Consider the following 22,361-nt stretch of genomic DNA (forward strand, 5'->3'; position numbering starts at 1 on the left):
GACATTTTCTCCTTTGGGGAATGCTGGGATAGTGCCTGATACCTCCTACCCCCACTTCCACCTCAGTTTCTTTTTTGAACATATTGACATACCCTTAATTCAATAGGCTCCCCCTATCAGATCTGTAACAATACAAGAGATAATGATCAGGTCATGCCCAGGTATTCATTATTACTAGATTCGGTTACAATCTCATCCTGTCCCATCAATTCCCTACTGGTTTACAACCTGAGAAATTTAACCCCACCACATAATACCCTGAGACTGCAGCCTAGGTCTTCTGGATAATTGTGACTACCTTTATCTGTCCACTTATTTTTTAGGACCACAACTCTTTCTCATTTAGATATAAATTCTCTCTAAATTTCACCCATATGGGAGAAAGACTTTAGAATTCCTCCCCTGCCAAATTCTGCTCTTAAACAGATTATATGACATGAATTCAAAAGTTACTTCATGCCATAATTCCCTGAGCCTCTGGGCAGTGCCCCTTCCATAGCATGACCAATTTATTTTACCACAATTTTTGCACTATTGAGTTGTATCTTTTTATGTGTCTGTCTCCCATACATTAGCATGTTGACTTTTTGTCTTATTTGTTTCTTCAACATACGGCAGAATAGACTGTGAGCTTGAAAAAGGGCCCGTGCTGAATGAATCAAAGTTCAGGAACTCAAATCTTAAATGCATCTGGTTGGATTTCAGAGCCAGCCATGAAAGAAAGGATGCACAGTGAAGGTGATCCTGTGGCTTCCACTTTAAAGGATCACAGTTGAAAAGAGAGAAGAAAGACATATAAAGGTCAATAAATGGTGCTCATGGGAATTTTTAGAAGAAAACTTCTAAACTGCCTTAAAAATGGAAACCATTGGTATTATTCCTTCCAATGCAGATCAAATGGCCTTCGGAAGAGCCTCTGTTTGAAAAATGATACTTCAGGTCTGCAATTCCACCTTTATTTAAGCGCAGATTAACTAGCAGTGGGACAAAGGAGCTGACTTCCCCAGCTGGACTTAAAAACCCAATTTGCATATCACAGAGAGGTACTCCTAATTGGTTGAATTCATCCACATTTGCACTTGTAAATAAGAAAGGGCACTGGAGCAGCAGCCAGAAAAATCTGGGTTCAGCTTGGTTCCACTACTTAGCAGCAGTAATGCTTGGAAACCTTCATTTTTAGCAACAGTGAAAATACACTAACAACATCTACCTCAATTGGGGTTGCCAGCAAAGTTGAATTCAACACATGCTTAAGGAGGATCTACTCTATGCCAGCACTGAAAAAGACCAAAGGAGTCTTGCACTTATGACATTTACAGATCTGGTGAGACAGATATCAGACAAAAAGCCATGGAAACTTTGAACAACTAAATGATATCTGTATGAAGATGTGTGGCAGATAGCAGGTGCCTGAGAAGAGGGTTTCCTTCCCTTTCTCTTGTTCTGAAAATGTAGAAGGATGAGATGAAGAAATCAGAGCTCTGAAAAGCATCCGGTCCAACTCCCTGTCCCATTTCTTACACTGATTGCCCTTAAACCTCTGGGCCACGGGATGGGGCCAGTGCATGGCGATGATAACAACAGTGACAGATCAAACTTGCTGAGCACTGACTGTACCAGTCACTGAGCTAGATACAATTCATGTGTCAGATGCCGATGTACACAACAGACCCGTGGGATAAGTATTATTATCACCCTCATTTCAGAGTTAGCTCGGGCATGAGAGCCTAAAGTATGTGGTGAACCAAAACTTAATCCAGACGCATCATGCCACAGAGCTTCTGCTCTTCACCAAGGATAAAACACAAGGGAGAGGCGGAGTGCTGCTCACCTTCCCAATGATGCACATGAGCTGCTGAGGGGCAGCCTGAACATGGTGATTCCATTTTTAGATTCAACATGAAGTTAGAACGAGTCATGCCAGCTTATTTTGAGCTTGGCCAGGCAAAAAAAAAAAAAAAAATTCATGGCACCAGCCACCGCGGTGACCTATGGTGAGTCACTTTTTTCTGTGTTTTGTGTTTAAACATAAATTTCGAGGGGTGCCTGGGTGGCTCAGTCAGTTAAGCGGCAGACTTTGGCTCAGGTCATGATCTCGTGGTCTGTGAGTTCGAGCCCCACGTCGGGCTCTGTGCTGATGGCTCAGAGCCTGGAGCCTGTTTCAGATTCTGTGTCTCCCTCTCTCTGACCCTCCCCCATTCATGCTCTGTCTCTCTCTGTCTCAAAAGTAAATAAACGTTAAAAAAAAAAAAAAACCCATAAATTTTGAACTTGCTAATCTCCCAACTATTGCACTGAGGGAGTTTTTAGTGCCTTCAAAGCTGAGGTTCTGGGCTATTCTAAGCTATTGACTTTGCATAGGGGACCCCTGAATAAGAAGGGTGAGAAGGCGCGGGGAAAGACCATCTCATTTCATGAAGCAAACTGATAGAACACATTCTGTGTACATTATGTTATAATTCTCAGCGCAGTACTAAAAGCTCCTGAAAGAAAATTCTTTGTGCGCCAAGCAAATTACTCTGATCAAGAGAAGGAACTTCCAAGTGGTGGACATAAAAAGTAACACTGCGAATATTCTATATAATAGATAATAATGGGATGTCCAGCTTATAGTCACCAAAGCTGGTTGACTTCTGTCCCACAGCTGGTAAACAAGCCCAACAAGCCCTGTCTGTCCAGCCAAAGTAACTGGTCCAAGGGCAGACATCTGGACTACATAAGAACATCCTATAAATTTTCTAAAGTGGATCCAAGGGAAGAGCCCCTTTCTGGCAGTGAGGCTTAGGAGCTTTTGGTGGCCATGCTCCCACTATGCTGAGGCAACAAGTCTGCAGTGGAAGAGAGTCACAGACTGTAGGTATCTCTGGCAGGTCCAGGTCTCAGGTTCCAACTAGCCCTGAGGCTGTCAACCCTGCCTTTCCTGTAGTTATGTAAAAAGGACCTGTCACCTATCAGTAAATTTCCCTTTGTCTACAGGTCAAGCTGAGGTTTTATCACTTGCAATCAAGAGACTACTGATTAAAATGAGGTGGAGCCCAGAAAAGATCTATCAGGATAACAAACTCAAAGGGCTGAAGCCAGAGGGTAGTTAAAATGGAGATGAAGGAAGTGACCTGGGTACGAGACAGCAGACCAGAGAGAGCTGCTCAGCCTAAAGGTAGTCACATTCAAAAGCATTCAAATTCAGTGATTTTTAGAACATGCCTGTCAGACACACAACAAACACAAATCATCTATTGCTGATCTGGGTCCTTGGACTCCCACCTTGTAGCCTGTGGATACACTAGAAAAGGACAGCTTTTGCCTGACTCAGTCCCTCCTCCCTCCTCTGACCACCAGGATTAGCTGAACTCACACCAACAAGAGCTCCATGGCCCTTCACCTGCTCTTCTGCAGTACGCCTCAACGCTAAGAACTACTTTTCAAGTTTATTTATTTATTCTGAGAGACGGAGAGAGTGAGCAGGGGAGGGGCAGAGAGAGAGGGAGAGAGTTCCAAGCAGGCCCCGCACTGTTAGTGCAGGCCCCAGTGCAGAGCTCGAATTCACCAACTGTGAGATCATAACCTGAGCTGAAACCAGGAGTCAGATGTTCAACCAACTAAGCCACCCAGGTACCCTGCTAGGAACTACTTTTTTATTTTTTAAATAATGTTTATTTATTTTTGAGAGAGAGAGAGAGAGAGAGCACAAGCAGGGGAGGGGCAGAGAGAGAGAGAGAGAGGGAGACGCAGCATCCGAAGCAAACTCCAAGCTGTGAGCACAGAGCCCCACACGGGGCTCGAACTCACGAACTGCGAGATCATGACACCAACCGAAGTCAGACGCTTAACCGAATGAGCCACCCAGGCGCCCCGGAACTACTTTTTAAAAGTCGGATGCGAATCCTGGCTGTGACACTTAGTTGAGTATCTATGCCTCAGTTTCCTTATCAATACAATGGGGATAGTTATAGGCTCAATCTCCTATAACACAGAAATTAATACACTTGGAATGATGCCTTTTTGGATTGTTAGTAAATATTGTAAAAGCATTCGCGGCCATTATTATCACTTGTTCCTTCTTGTGTTGAATTTTAGATTGTGCAAGACAGGAAACAGTTATTTATTTTTTTTCAATTTTTGTTAATGTTTATTCATTTTTGAGAGAGAGACAGAGCATGAGCAGAGGAGGGGAAGAGAGAGAGGGAGACACAGAATCCGAAGCAGGCTCCAGGCTCTGAGCTGCCAGCACAGAGCCCGACGCAGGGCTCAAACCCATGAACCATAAGATCATGACCTGAGACGAAGTTGGATGCTCAACCGACTGAGCCACCCAGCCGCCCCAGAAACTATTATTTAATGGCTGCTCATTATGTACTTGTCACTTAGTAGGCACCTTTAAAATAACTCATTTATCCTCACGGAGTGTTAATAATAGCCTCCCCCATTTACTGTGCACTTACTCTTTGTTAGGAACTAAACAGTCTTTCTCTCTACCCTCCCCATAATGAAAGCTTTGTTGTTATCTGCATTGTGCAGATAAGCGACCTGAGTATTCTGGAAGTGAATTCACTTGCCCAAAGGCTTAGGTCACAGTGAGGATTAAAAGCCTTATGTATTTGGCTCACGTGCTTAATCATGCCACACTGCCTCTCCAAGAGATAGTTGGCATTAACCTATGAAGAAGCTCAGGTTTTAAAGAAGTCTAATTTGTCGTAGAGCATATAACTTATAGGTGGAAACATCTGGCTATGAACCACTATCCAACTTCAAAGTCCAAGCTTTCTCTTCTATTCAGATAATACTGAGGAGTGAGAACCATGTGGATCTGTGACCGTTTCCATTGATTTGTGGGAAATATGAAAAACCACCATATGGAGGGTCCTTTATAAAGCTAAATCTATGCAAGTTCAAGGACTACGCTTTAAGACTGTGCCCTCCCTAAATTTGCAGTGTTAAAACGGCTCTTCTTATGTGACATTATGATAATGATATATGGTAGTAATGGGGATGGGAGGGGAGGGGAGACTTCAATAGGTTGAGCCCTCTGAAATCCCTGTTACTTGACCATTTCTTGACTTAGAAAATGACAGACTCATATGCTCCAAACTACTATTACTTTGGTTTTCATTACTTAGCCAAATAATAATAATAATAATAATAATAATAATAATAATAATTATTCTACATTCTCAACATTCTTTTGAAAATTTTCTGGTCTGTGAAATCCCAGTGTCTGAAAAAAATATACTTTGCTTCATGTTGTGTCCGTAGACATACTTGTAAGCGATTAAGCATACTTTGTAAACGATTTGATGAAAGCAGACAAGGAGAGACATTAGTAAAAGCTGACTGTGGTTTTGAACCTGGATACATAGGAGGTTGATATTGTCTCTAATTTTTAAATAACATGAAAAAAAACATGAAAAAAAAATAGATTTGTAGAGGAAGATAATGAGTGCAGTGTAGGATTTTAACTTGTAAGAGAATAACATGCTGTGTGATTTCTGATACATGTTCAGTTTATCGATTTTTTATTTTCCTTTAAAAACATATTAAAAGGTTTTTAAAAATTTTTTAAATATTTATTTTTCAGAGAGAGAGAGAACACACACAAGTGGGGGGAGGGGCAGAAAGAAAGAGAGAGGGAGACACAGAATCTGAAGCAGGCTCCAGGCTCTGAGCTGTCAGCACAAAGCCTGATGGCGGGCGTGAACCCACAAACTGCGATATCATGACCTGAGCACAAGTGAGACACTTAACCAACTGAGCTACCCAGGTGCCCCTAAAAAACATTTTGAGTGAAATATAATTGATACCAGTTTATCAATTTTGACTACTAGGGTTTATTAAAAATGATTCCTAAGTGTTTTTAAAGTGCTGGTATCCAAGTTTGGAAAAACAGCTTAAAATGTGTTTTTGATAAAAAATAAAAAATAAATAAATAAAATGTGTTTTTGATGATTGTAGGTCTCAAGTCCAGTCTGGAATTGTCAGATGTATATCCTCTTCACTTTTAAAACAACTGAACTATGTACTTTAAATCCATTTTTTATCCCCAATTTGTAGTTCATCAAGAACTGCGGGGTTTTAGTTTGGATAGGGTAGCAGATGTCACTGTGAAAATCGTATTTTCTGTTTCAGATCCAACATGAAAACCGCTTCTATAGCAAGAGCCTAGGAATTCCCTCGTAAGGAGCCAGAGAGAAGAATATGTCTGAGTCAGCACTGGCCTCTCTTTTGTGACAGTATGCAAATTTCCAATGGCAGAGTTCAAGTGCATTCAAATATGTGGCATTTTTCACAGCTCATTGTACTTTATATCTTGTATTTCTGAAAATCACTTGAGATTTGCCTACATGAAAAATTTCCCTTTCCTGGTCATAAAAAAGATAGTAGATTTACAATCAAGTCAATTTCCTTCACAAAAGTCACAAGAGGAAAGTTTTGGGGTTTTTCCTCCGTTCTCTCTCCCTCTGTATCATAAATGAAGAAGATACTGTAGAGACATGATGGTAATAGGTAAAGTAATCTCAGGAACTCAAAGACAGCACAGAGAGAGGTATACGATTTCCCATCGTCGGGACATCGGGACACAAATTCCCATCGTCGACATCTGCTGGCTTGCTTTCATTCCCTTTAACTGGTCTGCTGTGAAGACTTGTTAGGTGAAATTCAATTTGCCAGGAAGGAAGCTATTATCAGATTTTTCTACACTGAGAAAATAATCTTCCAATCATAATTATTAGCGCTAAGAACCCAGAGAAGGAAAATGACGCCCTGGCTGAGCCTAGAACTCAGACTTTCTTAGCTGTGTCTAGTGTCTTAATTCCAGAACTTATCAGAAACTTAGAGGTGCTCACACGTGGTTCTCTGAGTCTATAAAATTTTCACTTCTCTGGGCAAGTCTTATTTGTCACGATAATTTTAAGGTCCTATAATCTAAAACCCATATTAATTATCTTATATTTCAGAGGGAGCAGAAATTAAGCAAGTTTGTATTAAAGGCCTTTTATGTCCCAGACACTGTGAGCCACGGGACATATCAGTGAGCAAGACACATGAATCTTACCTCGAAAGTACTTTCAGAACTGCTGAGAAAAAATATGGCAGCTTAACACTTTCACAGCATTTCCTATGTGCATCAAAAGGCATCCGACGTGTATTAATTTCTATGTTATATGAGATCGAGCCTATTACCGTCCCCATTGTATTGATAAAGAAACTGAGGCACAGAGACTCCACTAAGTGTCACAGCCAGGATTCGCATCCGACTTTTAAAAAGTAGTTCCGGGCACCTGGGTGGCTCATTCGGTTAAGCGTCTGACTTCGGTTGGTGTCATGATCTCGCAGTTCGTGAGTTCGAGCCCCGTGTGGGGCTCTGTGCTCACAGCTTGGAGCTTGCTTCCGATTCTGCGTCTCCCCCTCTCTCTCTCTCTGCCCCTCCCCTGCTTGTGCACTCTCTCTCTCTCAAAAATAAATGAACATTATTTAAAAAATAAAAAAGTAGTTCCTAGCAGGGTACCTGGGTGGCTTAGTTGGTTGAACATCTGACTCCTGGTTTCAGCTCAGGTCATGATCTCACAGTTGGTGAATTCGAGCTCTGCACTGGGGCCTGCACTAACAGTGCGGGGCCTGCACTAACAGTGCACGGCCTGCTTGGAACTCTCTCCCTCTCTCTCTGCCCCTCCCCTGCTCACTCTCTCCGTCTCTCAGAATAAATAAATAAACTTGAAAAGTAGTTCTTAGCGTTGAGGCGTACTGCAGAAGAGCAGGTGAAGGGCCATGGAGCTCTTGCTGGTGTGAGTTCAGCTAATCCCGGTGGTCGGAGGAGGGAGGAGGGACTGAGTCAGGCAAAAGCTGTCCTTTTCTAGTGTATCCACAGGCTACAAGGTGGGAGTCCAAGGACCCAGATCAGCAATAGATGATTTGTGTTTGTTGTGTGTCTGACAGGCATGTTCTAAAAATCACTGAATTTGAATACTTTTTTTTTTTTGTTTTGTTTGTTTTTTTTATTTATTTTTGGGACAGAGAGAGACAGAGCATGAACGGGGGAGGGGCAGAGAGAGAGGGAGACACAGAATCGGAAACAGGCTCCAGGCTCCGAGCCATCAGCCCAGAGCCTGACGCGGGGCTCGAACTCACGGACCGTGAGATCGTGACCTGGCTGAAGTCGGACGCTTAACCGACTGCGCCACCCAGGCGCCCCATGAATACTTTTGAATGTGACTACCTTTAGGCTGAGCAGCTCTCTCTAGTTTGCTGTCTTATACCCAGCCCAGTTCATTCATCCTTCCCCACAAATGTGGGGAACCTTTCTCCTTGGTTCCTTTCCTCAGTAACAGCACCCAGCTGGCACCCAGCCAGTCAGCTTGCACCGATGCATGTTAGAGTCAGTCCTAGCCCTCCTCTTCCTCCATCAACTTTCATCATTGTTATTCTAACAACTTTTTAACTCTCTCCCTGCCTTCAGTTTTGACTTTTTCTAAAGGATTCTTTTCAGGGCATTCAGAAGAATCTTTTCAAATGGCTACTCTCATCATCATCCCCAGTTAAAACCACTCCAAAGGCTTCCTTCCCTTGGTCCACAAGGACTTCCACCATTCACCCCTGTCCACTTCTTGGCTTTGACCTCCCACCACTCCACCTGCACAGCCACAGCTCTGTCTCCAGTATTAGACCAGGGACGCAGACTCAGGTGTTTACAGGTGTGGGGATATGGGAAGCAGGCTGGGGTGGGGAAATGGTGTTAAAGTAGGGACAGAAGGGGGGCCTGGGTGGCTCAGTTGGTTAAGCCTCCGACTCTTGGTTTCGGGCTCAGGTCATGATCTCACAGGTCCCTGGGATCGAGCCCCTCATCAGGCTGTGTGTTGACAGCATGGAGCCTGCTTGGGATTCTAGCTCCCTTTCTCTCTCTCTTTGCTCCTCCCCTGCTTGCTCTCTCTCAAAATAAATAAATGAACTTAAAAAAAAAAGTAGGGACAGAAATAAACTGCAACTACATAATTGATTCATGGGGCAGCTTAGAATGCCGGTCTGTTTTTAAGAGAAAAGAGAAACCAGGATTTTTATGTGAAAATCTGATTTATAAAAATTAGCTCAAACATCTTTTAAAAAAAAAAATTTTTTTTTTTTTTTTTTTTGAGGGAGAATGATTGGAGGAGGGGCAGAGAGAGAGGAGGACAGAGGATCTGAAGCAGGCTCTGCACTGACACCAGAGAACCCAGCTCAGTGCTCAAACTCGTGAACCATGAGTTCATGACCTGAGCCAAAGCTGGAAGTTTAACCGACTGAGCCACCCAGGCAACCCTAGCTCAAACGTCTTAAGAGCACATCATAGAGGTGAAATGAGATCTGGATCCAACTCTGAGAGCCAGTTTGTGACCTCTGCATCAGACTTAATGTGGTGTACATTATCTGAATTGTCAGACCTAATGTGGTGTACGTCATGTGAATTATTAAGTGAATAAAAGAGGTCTTATGTATTTATTTATTAAAGGAACAGGGCACCCTGTGTTTCTTTTTTTAAATGCTTGCTTGCTTATTTATTTATTTATTTATTTAATTATTTAATTATTTAGAGAGAGCGAGCAAGCAGGGGAGGTGCAGAGAGAGAGAGAGAGAGAGAGAGATCCCAAGAAGCCGGCTCTAAGCAGTCAGCACGGAGTCCAACTCGGGGCTCAAACTCACAAACCATGATGTCATGACCTGAGCTGAAACTGAGTCAGTTGTAACCAACTGAGCCACCCAGATGCTCCGAAAGAGGTCTTATTTATCTTTACATTTCCAGAGCTCGACACATCACAGGTTCTCCGGAAATATGCACTAAATAAAGAGAGTCCTAGCACACGTAGATTTTATATAGGCAGTATCTGGCGTTAACAACAGCTACATTACGGAGCCCTTCCTGCATGCCAAGCACTGTGTTGAGTGTTTCAGTCCTCACAACAGAGAGGTGGACATCCTCCTCCATTTTTGGATGAAGACTGCAGATAGGACAAGTCACTTTTCCTAGTGAATAACAGAGGCAAAATCTAAGTCTGTTCAGACTTCGGAGTCCACAATTTATATCTGATAGCTTTTTTCATCTGAAAAAGCAAGTACTATCAGGCCATTTGGATGGTATCCGTAACATTCAACACTGGTTTTTCAATAGGTAGGTTTGAAAACTTTATATGGATCAAGTATATCTAGTAGAGAGTAAACAGTGTTCCTAAAATGTTGCTATTGCAGCTGGTGTGGACTCAAATGGTAAAATGCACTGCCTGTTACAGTGTGAATTTCCATGTCACAGCTCATTTAGGTTAGTGATAGGTAATTCAGAAAAAACTCATGTTTCCCCAGGCATCTTGCTACCCCATAAATTCCAAAATCTCCACAAAGAAGCCAGAGGTAGAATGCCACCTTGAGCTGACTGAAATGCTCTCATTTTTCTATTCTTGCCCAGAGGATCAGAAATATTTCACAATGAAAGACAACAGTAAAAACCATTGCAGACAGTTGGAAAAATCTAAACATTTTGAAAAATTTTGAAAAATCTAAGATGATATCAAGGCTGCTGTATCAGATCTGTGACGACAAGGATCATTTGACACAGAGACACATAGACTGTATTGTTGCTAAGCAGTTTCATAAATTGGGAAAGAACGCGGAGCACATCTGTTGGGGGCATTTCCTAGCAGGTTTATCGTGGGCTGCTGGCCAAGTCCTGGGAGGATGCTTGTTCTCAAGACCCAGATGGTGCAACAATTGCCATTTAAATAGCTCTAAACCTGCCTTCAGAGGAAAGTCTTAAAGAACACATATAGCAGGAGGTTTGCATACTGAGGGCAAGAAAGGTAAATTCTTTTACTGGCAACTTCCTGTGGAACTTGGTAAACACACATATTGCCTTGCTGTGTATTAAGGTCTTTGCATAGACAAGAGTATGAGAATATATAGTCGTCGCCGCCTCTTGTGGATGGCCACTGTTATAATGAACCTCCAGCGAGCCAGTCAGCATCGATTCTGGTCCCTGTCCAACCTAGTCACCACATCACAGCTACAGTTCAGAGTCACCTTCTAAAGCCCTGCATGGCCCCCCATTGCTTTCGGCGAAGAGATCACCTCATTAACACGGTCTGGCTCCAGTTTGGTTTCCGTCTCACCAGTTCTGGCAACCAAGGCCTTTCATACTCTCAACGTTGAAGTTTAAGATTTAGACAAAATTACAAAGTTCAGATCCCAATGTAACTTTCTTGCTGTCCCTTGACTTCAGTATTGTTCTACGTCTGTATCTCTCTCAAAGGTGGTAGTGCACAGTGGTTTACAGACTAGCTTCCAGCCTCACAGTGCATGGACCTGGATCCAGGCTTCACTGGGAGATTATTTAATGTTTCCGTGCCTCAGTTTCCTCATCTCTTATATGGGGAAAATACTAGCCCTAACCTCATAGGACTGTTAATGTAATTGAGCTTAGAATAATGCCTAGCACATAGGCTTTCAATAAATACTGTTATGATTACAATTTGCATTTTTCAGGTTGAAAAATTCAGTTTTCTAAATTACACCTTGATGCTTTAACTTACAACAGTTATTCCTTATGTGGCTAGCCCTAAATGTTTTATTTTATGTTATTTTAATTTTTTAAATGTTTGCTTTTGAGAGAGAGTGAGACAACAGCATGAACGGGGGAGGGGCAGAGAGACAGGGAGACACTGAATCCAAAGCAGGCTCCAGGCTCTGAGCTGTCAGCACAGAGCCGGATGCAGGGCTCGAACTCATGAACTGCAAGATCATCACCTGAGTGGAAGTTGGACGTTCAACCGACTGACCTACCCGGGCGCCCCAAAATGTTTTAATCAGAATAACAGCAAGAGGGCGCGCCTGGGTGGCTCAGTTGGTTGAACATCCAACTTCGTCTCAGGTCACGATCTTACGGCTTGTGAGTTCAAGCCCCGTGACGGGCTCTGTGCTGACAGCTCAGAGCCTGGAGCCTGCTTTGGATTCTGTGTCTCCCTCTTTTTCTGCCCCTCTCTTACTCACACTCTGTCTCGCTCTCAAAAAATAACTAAACATTGGGAGGGAGCCAAAACATAAGAGGCTCTTAAAAACTGAGAACAAACTGAGGGTTGATGGGGGGTGGCAGGGAGGGGAGGGTGGGTGAGGGATATTGAGGAGGGTACGTGTTGGGATGAGCACTGGGTGTTGTATGGAAACCAATCCGACAATAAATTTCATATTTAAAAAAAATAAACACTAAAAAAATTAAAAATAAATAACAGCATCATCATTGTCAACAAGTCACTGCTGCACAGAGATCCCAGCATACTCTGGCATGGTTCTGCATAGCACCTTATAGCTGGTACCTCCTCAATTCTCACAACTGTGGTTTCTTTCTCCCATTTTATAGATGCAGAAACTGAGGCACAGAAAGGTTAAGTGCCTAAGGTTATATTGCTCATAAATGGTAGAATCAAGACTTGAATCCCAGTAGCCTAGTTCCAGTGTTTGTACTCTTGATAATTTAGTTATATGGACTCAAAAGAGTATAATGTATTAACACAGATATTCTCAACATGATAAAAAAAACATAGGTTGATATCCAAAAGATTAAAATAATCACTTTAGGGATTCATGACCCTCTATGTCCAATGCCAGGGGGTCAAGGAACCTTCCGGATGAGCCCTAGCTCTTCCAATTTTCAGTTCTGTGATCTTTCACTAAGCAGATTACAGTCTCATCTGTAAGTCTGGGGTAAATAATCCCTGCCCTACTTTTTTTTTTTTTTTTTTTTTACATAGGCTTATTTTGGGGATAAAATTGAATAAGATCACAAACAAACTAAATATCATTTTAGAAAAAAAATTAGATATTAAAAAATTAAGCAAATGAGATAATAGATGACACTTTGATTTGCAAATCACAAAGCTCTATGCAGATAGCTTTTGAAAAGTTCCTTTCAAAGGGCTTAAAAAACAGTCTTAACAGGCTCTCACCTAGACTTCTGAAATAGATTCCAGACACTTTCCTGCCTCCAGTCTCTCACAAGTGGAATCTGTTTCACAAACCATCATCTGATCAGTTGTCTAAAAACAAGTTATTCTCCCTTTAAAAATATTTTAGAGAAAGCCAATACCTACTGAAGTTATTATAAACTCCTTGGCTGTAAGTCTGGGGACCACTGAGATATGGACCAAAGCCAACCATAACTGAACAGTGGAAACAGTACTGGAATGTGTTGACCCATGGCTTGGTCTTAGCTCTGAAAACAGGGAATCTTAAAGAAATAATTTAATAGCTCTCTGAAGTACAGTTTCTCATAGGTAGCACCTTGTGTCTACATGAATATAGGCAGCTACTGAGACACTGATTGAACACTGAGCACATAAGGATGAATAAATTCATCTATAATTCACATACATACATAGGAAGGAGCATACAGTTCCTTCAGTTCTGTGATTCTACTGTTCAAATTGTATCGGCCACTGTTGCTCTACAAAAACCCAACCCTTACTCACTATTCCATAATCCACACTGATTTAGCTGCTAAACTTTCTATTTACGCCAACCTCACCGTTCAACTGCATTCTCGTCTTCAGAGGTTTACCTTAAAGGTCACATTCTAAGAAACCTTCCCTAATCCCTGAATGAGATGGTTTTCCTTCCATTTTTGAACACGTGCAACATAGCGTTTTCTTGTTATCTAATCTACTTTTGCATGTGTGGTTTTCTAGATGCAAATTCTTTTATCCTCACTGATTCTAGAGGGTCAACTGCTGAAGAGCAAGGCTTGTGTGTTTCTCCTGATCACTCCTGCAGGGGTCAGCATAGTGTCTGATGGGACATATGTGCTGCCTTAGGAAGCAAGCAACTTTTGGAGGGTTAGGGCTTACTGTTTCCCACTGTCTTGACATAAACAGGGGTGAGAAGAGTTAAGACCCATACAGATGATATGCTGTCCTCTGACCAGATGCACTGGGCAATAATCCTAGGATGGTGTAGCAACCCAGAGGAGCTTGTATCAATCTTATAATAGAAATTGTCATGATGACTAGTGATGATTAATAGTTATTAATACTTTATAATAAGACTAAGTTGCACCACATGAAATTCTTACCTACAGAAACGGCTATTTCTTATGACCAAATCTAATATTTTGCTAATTTCTTATCTATTCTCCTCCCCCTACTCATTCCGAAAAGAGTCCACAAGAAAACAAGCATTTTTGTACATTTTATTCACTGTTGTATTTCTAGTGCCTGGAACATAGTGGCATTCAACAAATATTTGTTGACTTAAGGAATGAACTTGCTAAACACCAACTATTTGCCTTATACTCTATTACATGATTTATTCCTTATAGCCCTTGTGTTTCCTCATAATATCCTGATTACTACTCTCCTTCAGGTGAAAAAACTGGGGCTTGGTGAGGTCAAGTAACATGTCCAAGACCACATTCTTATTAACTAATGTTTTATGGTATGCCATCTATACTTATGTTATAAAAGTTGTTTAAATCTAGGCTATCTTTCCTCTCTGAATTAGACCATGCATAGATTCTATCGGAAACAGAATTATAAAATACTAAAAAGAGAGGAGGGAGGTGAGGAGGAGAGGGGAGGGAAAAAGAAAGAGACAGCAGTCAGTGGGTATGGGGAAGACTTCCATCTTGGTGAAATGCAGTATAAAAAAATATTTAAAAATTACCCTTAGCCCTTTAAGTCCTCTGCCTGGCGGGGTGGGGGGGGGGGTCCCTTCAATTGTCTTGACACTTAGAGCCCCATCACTGGCATTGCTTTCTTGGGAACAGTGAGTGGATAATGGATGGCTTTTGCCTATAGCATACAAGTGACCCTCATTGGACTAACAGACTTTTCTAGCAAGCAGATAAGAAAGTGTTTTCATCATTTTTACCATTTCCTCTGTGGATGAAGTTGGTGGCCTCTACTAACAAAACCCTGTTGCTTCACAATACTTTTCTTTAACCTATCTGTGGAGATACAGTGCCCCCCAAAACCAAGGTAACAGTATTTTTATTTGTATTTTCTTAAAGTTTATTTATTTATTTTGAGAGAGACAGAGAGCATGCTCACACATGCACAGGAGGTAGAGGGACGGAGAGAGAGACAGAATCCCAAACAGGCTCCGCACTCTCAGCATGGAGCCCAATGCGGGGCTCGAACTCACAAACCTTGAGATCATAACCTGAGCCAAAACCAAGAGTTGGAAGCTTAACTGACTGGGCCACCCAGGTGCCCCAATAGTATTTTTAAATGAAGGAACTCTGAGTTCAAAATTTGTTGATGTTACTCATTCCCCTTCTATACAAATATGCTGTTTATCTTTCATAAAGGAAACAGTGTAACCTTGAAACATCTTGCTCAAGAACAATGGTCATAATCCATTAGTCCTAGTGTTCTTGATGCCAGGGTCCTCGGGTCCCATTTACAACTGGCCCAGGAGTAGCCCACTGTCATTTCCACTTTTGCTGAAATGTCCTTTCCCTTCAGCCTGAATCAGTTTCTTTTCTAGGACACAGAATCTAAGACAGTCCCAATATATATTTTCTAAAAGTTGAAAGAAGATAAACGATTTCTCAAACTCCCTGAAGTAAAATGAACAACTCTGTGCTGCCATAAAATCAGGGTGACCCTCCTAAGTGATAATTCTTTGAGATTTGTAAGACATTTTGAAACAGAGAGAAAAAAGCCCACATTTCTTTCTAGAACTTGTAGTCTAACCTTGCAAGTACAAGGCTACAAAACAAAAAGATGGATTATGAACGAAAGCATGGGAGTCAGACCAAATGGGGGCAAATCTCCAGGTCTACTGTATTCTAGTGAGTGGGCTCTTGCAAGTTAGTGAACATCATTAGCCCTCGGTCTGCTTGTGGGTAAAAGAAAGCTATAGCCACCTGCACCATAAGACTGAGGAAATGAATGTAGCATACAGTATAGAACCTGGGACCCAGTAAAAATTCAATAAATATGAAGTAAAATATCAAGCATTAAAATATGTAAGGAGCGAGGGTTCTCTAAAACTGACTCTCTTCAGGGTGCCTGACTGGCTCAGTCAGAAGAGCACACGAATCTTGATATCGGGGTCGTGAGTTCAAGCCCTATGCTGGATATAGAGATTAGTAAAAAAAATTTTTTTTAATAAATAAATAAATAAATAAATAATAATAATAATAATAAACAAACTTAAAAATAAAACTGACTTTCTTCTATTCTCCACCCCCTGGGCGAGTTTACCTATGATTTACTATGACTCAACGGAATACACTTAACATCTTTTTCTGTGCCTTTAGGACTAATTGAATATAGCTCTAGCCTGAAAGAAACCCAATATTAAACAGGATTAAAAGAGAAGTTGCTTCTTTAGTCCCAAACAGCATAATTCAAGTGTGAAGAAAACAGAATATGTTATTCTTTGGAATGGATGGGTCACTCCATACGGAAAAGCTTCCACTACCTCAGAGATCAAGAGTCCTAGAGAAACAAGTACAACACAAGTTGATCCTTTTCACAGTGGCACAAAATATAAATGATTCTCACCAGTTTGGAGCTTTCATTTTCAGGCAAGTGTTTCATGCCATCTTCCTCACTGCTAATAGGTTCAGTACCACTCTGATCCTATAGGACAGTAAGAACAAAATAATAAAGATGTTAATCTTCACTCACACTGCCCAGAACTATATACTCAATCACAGTTGGCTGTTTTATTATTGTAGATACTGTTTCCTCTCTAGAGGCCATTTCTATTTTCTTCCTTTCCTCTAGAATGCCCCCGCTCCCCCAGGGATCTGTTCCTGCTGCTTACAGATATGCCTTAGAAAAAGCTGATCTCTATTTTTTGTTCCAAGGTTGGGCCTGATGGTCTTATTGTTAAATCCCACTCCTTTAGCCAATGACTTTGTCAGGAATAGGTATGTGATCCAATTCTGCTCAATGAGACACAGAGACTTCTGGAAAAGTTCTTCCTTGGTCTTAAAAGAAACATGAGAGGGAAGTCTGGGTGGCTCAGTGGGGTTAAGCATACGACTTTGGCTCAGGTCATGATCTCACAGTTTGTGGGTTCAGGCCGCAGGTTGGGCTCTGTGCTATAGCGTGGAGCCTGGAGCCTGCTTCAAGTTCTGTGTCTCTCTCTCTGCCTCTCCCCTGCTCGCACGCTCTCTCTCTCAAAAATAAAACATTAAAAAATTTTAAATAAATAATAAAAGAAACAGAAGAAGTCTCTATACCTCCCAAATTAACAAGAAAGCATGAAGCTCAAATTGCCATGGGCAACCATCCCACAACCACAAGGAAGCCAGCCTTGAAATGAAGCCGACACTGTGACAAAGCAAAGGTAGAGAGGGAAAGAGTGGACTCCAATGGCAGAAGTGAGCCACTGCGTCACCTGACCTGAAGTACAGCCTTACTCTTAGCAGCCTTCACAGGAGTGCCAATATATTTACTTATTGTTTCAGCCAGTTAGCTAATCTGTTCCCTCCAGCCCAAACTGTCCCAGATGCTTGTTTATCTTCTGAACAAGATTAAATTACCTGAGATAAGAGACTGTATTTATTTCTGAAGACTGTGTTTATTTCTGAAACTCAAATACCTATCACTGTGCCTGGTACCTGGAAAACACTGGACAAATCCTGGTTGAACCAATGAATGGAGCACTTGTTTACTTGATGATTATTTTCTGCAGAATTCTAAAAATATTGATTTAATATAAATGAGACATCCTGTAAGAATAAGCCCCATTAAAATTGCAAAACACATCCAGTATCTCCTCAATTGAATTGTAACATATTAAATGTTATAGTTAATGAACCAGAGGTTACTTTCTGAGGGTACATAGGGGAGAATAAGGATGATAAATGGAGTATCTATACTTACATTATTTGGATTTTATATTAGAACACTACTTTCTTGGGATTACTACAAATTTTGTTGGATCGTTTGTAGGGAAAATAGTTTTTAAAGCAAAGATATAGCATTCTTTCATTTATCAAATGGACAATAGAAAGATAACATTCAGTATTGATAATGATGTAGAGAAAGAGGAATTTTTACATGCCATTGAAAGAATATAGAATATTCTTTTCAGAAAAAAACATACAAAATATACAGATATGTAGAGATATGCATATAGGAAAATATTTGTAGGCATACTGGACAAATTATTTAAATTGCTTACTTCTAGGGGATAAGATTAAAGATTGGGGAATTTTTACATTAGTTATTTCTATACTGTTAGATTATAGAAGAATTGGCACATATTATCGTAAGCTTAAAAAATAAAGGAGAGCTTTGAGAACTATCTAAAAGAAAAAAATCTAAGAAAGCAGCATGATGTTAAATTGGTTGGATCTGGGTTCAAATTGCAACTTTGCCATTTCGAATTCTGACTTTCAGCAAGGTTTTTTCTAAGCCTGAGTACTTGTTTTTATTTTATTTCATTTTTTTTATTTTTTGAGAGAGAGAGGGTAGAAGTGAGCCAGGGGGGGAGAGAGAGAGAGAGAGAAAGAGAGAGAGAGAGAGAGAGAGAGAGAGAGAGAGAGACAGAGAGAGAGAGAGAGAGAGAGAGAGAAGTGGGGCTCACCCAAAGCAGGGCTCATACTCACCTGAACTGGGGATTGATTGAGCTCACCTGATATGGGACTCGAACTATGAACCATGAGATTATGACCTGAGCTGGAGTCAGATACTTAAAGACTAAGCCACCCAGGCACCCCGGTTTTTATTATTTTATTTTTTTAAATGTGGGACCAAAGAGTTCTTTTATTTACCTATTTATTTAGTTTAGTTATTTATTTTGAGAGAGAGATAGGAGCAGGGGAGAGGCAGAAAGGAGAGATAGAATCCTAAGCAGGCTCTGTGCATGGGGCTTGATTTCAGGAACCATGAGATCATGACTTGAGTTGAAACCAAGAGTTGGGAGCTCAACCAACTGAGCCACCCAGGCGCCCTTGAGTATATGTTTTTTTAAACAGATTTAAACATTTAAACAGATAAAAGTACCAGATTAAAATACTACCCCATCAGGTTGCCTTGAAAATTAATACATTAACAAGCAAAATATCTATTAGCATAACACTGAGTGCAGTTTATTTTTGTTTCCAGCTTTTTGTTGACACAGATTCGTTATCAACCATGTTTCGTGTAGTCTTCGTAACGACCCTACATGGATATGTACCAAGGTTATTCCCATTCATGGATGGGGAAATGATGCATTTTAAGTTAGCTTGCTAATGAATGCCTAACTACTGAGAGGTGAACCCAAGATTCAAAGCTAGGGAAGACTGATATCAAAGGTCCTGCTATTATTAACTATGCTCTAGGCCTTAAGTAAACGCTGCTCTTGTTTCTCTTTATTCCTTGTCAGTGTTTTATTTATTTATTTTTTATTATTTATTTATTTATTTTTTTTTAATTTTTTTTTTATTTTTTATTTTTTTTATTTTTTATTTTGGGACAGAGAGAGACAGAGCATGAACGGGGGAGGGGCAGAGAGAGAGGGAGACACAGAGTCGGAAACAGGCTCCAGGCTCCGAGCCATCAGCCCAGAGCCTGACGCGGGGCTCGAACTCACGGACCGCGAGATCGTGACCTGGCTGAAGTCGGACGCTTAACCGACTGCGCCACCCAGGCGCCCCTTATTTATTTATTAAAAAAAAATTTTTTTTTAACATTTATTTATTTAATTAAAAAAAAAATTTTTTTTAATGTTTATTTATTTTTGACAGAGACAGAATGCAAGTGGGTTAGGGGCAGAGAGAGAGGGAGACACAGAATCTGAAACAGGCTCCAGGCTCTGAGCTGTCAGCACAGAGCCCGACGCGGGGCTCGAACTCACGAGCTGTGAGATCATGACCTGAGCCGAAGTCAGACACTCAACCGACTGAGCCACCCAAGTGCCCCAACATTTATTTATTTTTGAGAGACAGAGAGAGACAGAGCAGGAGCAGGGGAGGGGCAGAGAGAGGGGGAGACACAGAATCCGAAGCAGGCTCCAGGCTCTGAGCCGTCAGCACAGAGCCCAATGTGGGACTTGAACTCACCAACCATGAGATCGTGACTTGAGCCGAAGTCGGACGCTTAACCACCTGAGCCACCCAGGCGCCCCCCTTGTCAGTGTTTTTAAAAAAACTTTTAAGTTTACTTATTTATTTTGAAAGAGAGAGAGAGAGAGAGAGCGAGCAGCAGAGGGGCATAGAGAGAGGGAGACACAGAATCCGAAGTAGCCTTCAGGCTCTGAGTTGTTAGCATAGAGTCCAATGCAGAGCTCGAACTCATGAACCATGAGATCATGACCTGAGCAGAAACCAAGAGTTGGATGCTAATCAAGTGAGCCATCCAGGTGCCCCAGCACCGAGTGTTGATAACAAATCTTATGGAGAACAGGATTCACAATCTTAAAAAAAGAAATCGTTGTTATTAGACCATTAATTTTTCAACAGTGTTTTAGAATTTGTTAACCAGAAAATTTCATTAGGTAGAATATACTCTTCTCAGTGAATTTTGGGTAACCAAGAAATCACTATGTAAAATAAACATGCCCAAGTTAAGAAACAAAGCTTGAGAATATAGAGATTTTCAGTTTTTTTTTTGTTTTTTTTTTTTGAGACAGTGAGAGACAGAGCATGAGCAGGGGAGGGGCAGAGAGAGAGGGAGACACAGAATCAGAAGCAGGCTCCAGGCTCTGAGCTGTCAGCACAGAGCCCGACGCGGGGCTCAAACCCGCGGACCGCGAGATCATGACCTGAGCCGAAGTCGGATGCTCAACAGACTGAGCCACCCAGGCACCCCGAGATTTTCAGCATTTTAAACAGTAAGTTCTAGAGACAGAAAAATTCAGAAGAAATGAATTAGACTTTCAAAAACTAGTACTTAATCTATGGAAAACCGTTAACGCCCCAAATACTTAGTGTTCGCAACTGCAGCACACTAAATTGTAGAACAAAACACACTAAACACTAGAAGTTACTCTTCTAGTAACTCTGCAAATAGCCACCTCCTCTGATCCGAAATGAAAGGAGGTTGTCATCAGAATGGTGGTCAGCTGATGCCATTCTTTTATTTATGTATGTATCTTCTTGGGGAAAGCAACTAATGTTTAAATAAGTCAGAGGAATCTTACATTTCTTGGCAATATGAGTATAGAAGTGGGATTTTCTTGGTCTTTATTAAATGAATACTAAAGTTGGGGAGAAATCAGTTGTTTGATGCTTCAACTTTGAAAATGTAAGAAAACACGGGCAAGGAAGTCTCAGTTGCAAATGGTCTACACATCCTTTAAGATTTGGGGGTGCCTGGGTGGCTCAGTCAGTTGGGTGTTCAAGTCTTGATTTCAGCTCAGACTACAATCCCAGGGTCATGTGATCAAGCCCCATGTTGGGCTCCATGCTGAGTGTGGAGCGTGCTTGGTATATTCTCTCTCTCTCTCTCTCTCTCTCTGCCAACCCTGCCCCCCTGCTCGTGTGCACACACTTGCAAAAGCTCTCTCTCTTGCACACTCTAAAAAAAGATTTGAATAAAAACAAAAAAGAATACCCTTTACATCTACACATACAGAATTATCACACAGAGCCATGTCTCAAATGTCACTTATTCCATAAATCCTTTCTTCTTCTTATCTGGAAGACAGCTCTTTTTCTTCTAACCTCACTTAACATTTTTCCTGAATTTCCTATGTCACTTAATTTGTATCCTAATTACATATATATGGAATTGATCTTCCTGATGAGACTGACACATTCTTGAATCTAACATCTGTGCCTCGTTCATTTCCTGTGAGCCTTCTTTTTATTCAACCTAGGTCTGTCTCATTTCAAAGTCAATGCTCTTTTTAACTCTACCATGAACCCCTTCTAAAGCTTTTCCTCTGTTTTTAGTTACTGGTTTAGTTTGAGATGGTTCTATAGAGGAGGATTTGAAATAAAAATCTAGATGGAGAGGAGTCAGGTAAAAAAAGGAAGTTGGAATTGAGAGAGGTTAACAATAAAGCATGTACTTTCCTAGGAGAGTTCATGTTTATAGAAGAGTTTTCATCCTTAAATGAGGCACAGAACAAAACAATGTAGGTTCTGTTCTGAAAACAGAATGGTTCACATGTGTTAGGCAACCTTTAAAATACCCCGCTGACCAGGAGCTTAGAAATGAGGAATCAGTCAGAGATGGGAAGAGGAAAATAGGTCAGCAAGCATGACTTCCAAAGTCCAATTGTATCACGGTGGTTTGAAGACCATCTGGCTGGTGGATGGTGGCCCAGTGACACCCAAGATGATTCAGCTAATTTGGATAATGGGTGTTCCCTTCCTTCCTTTCTTGCTGATCCTCAAACCACCTGTCCAAAGTTGTCTGGGCAGCCAAGTCTGCTCAAAGAGAATGACCTTTTCCCATGAAGAT

General features: G+C 41.2%; 1 protein-coding gene across 4 annotated transcripts in view; it reads right to left on the reverse strand.

Annotated features, from left to right (window-relative positions):
* The window catches only part of PATJ (PATJ crumbs cell polarity complex component), a 366,822-nt gene that overhangs the window by 77,028 nt on the left and 267,433 nt on the right, over positions 1-22,361 (reverse strand). For all 4 annotated transcript variants that reach the window (XM_058717189.1, XM_058717188.1, XM_058717187.1 and 1 more), the window contains exon 31: positions 16,518-16,595. In XM_058717189.1, coding sequence (XP_058573172.1) covers positions 16,518-16,595 — 78 coding nt within the window. The remainder of the gene's footprint in view (positions 1-16,517; positions 16,596-22,361) is intronic.

Source organism: Neofelis nebulosa, chromosome 2 (assembly GCF_028018385.1).
Source record: "Neofelis nebulosa isolate mNeoNeb1 chromosome 2, mNeoNeb1.pri, whole genome shotgun sequence".
NCBI classification, from domain to species: domain Eukaryota; kingdom Metazoa; phylum Chordata; class Mammalia; order Carnivora; family Felidae; genus Neofelis; species Neofelis nebulosa.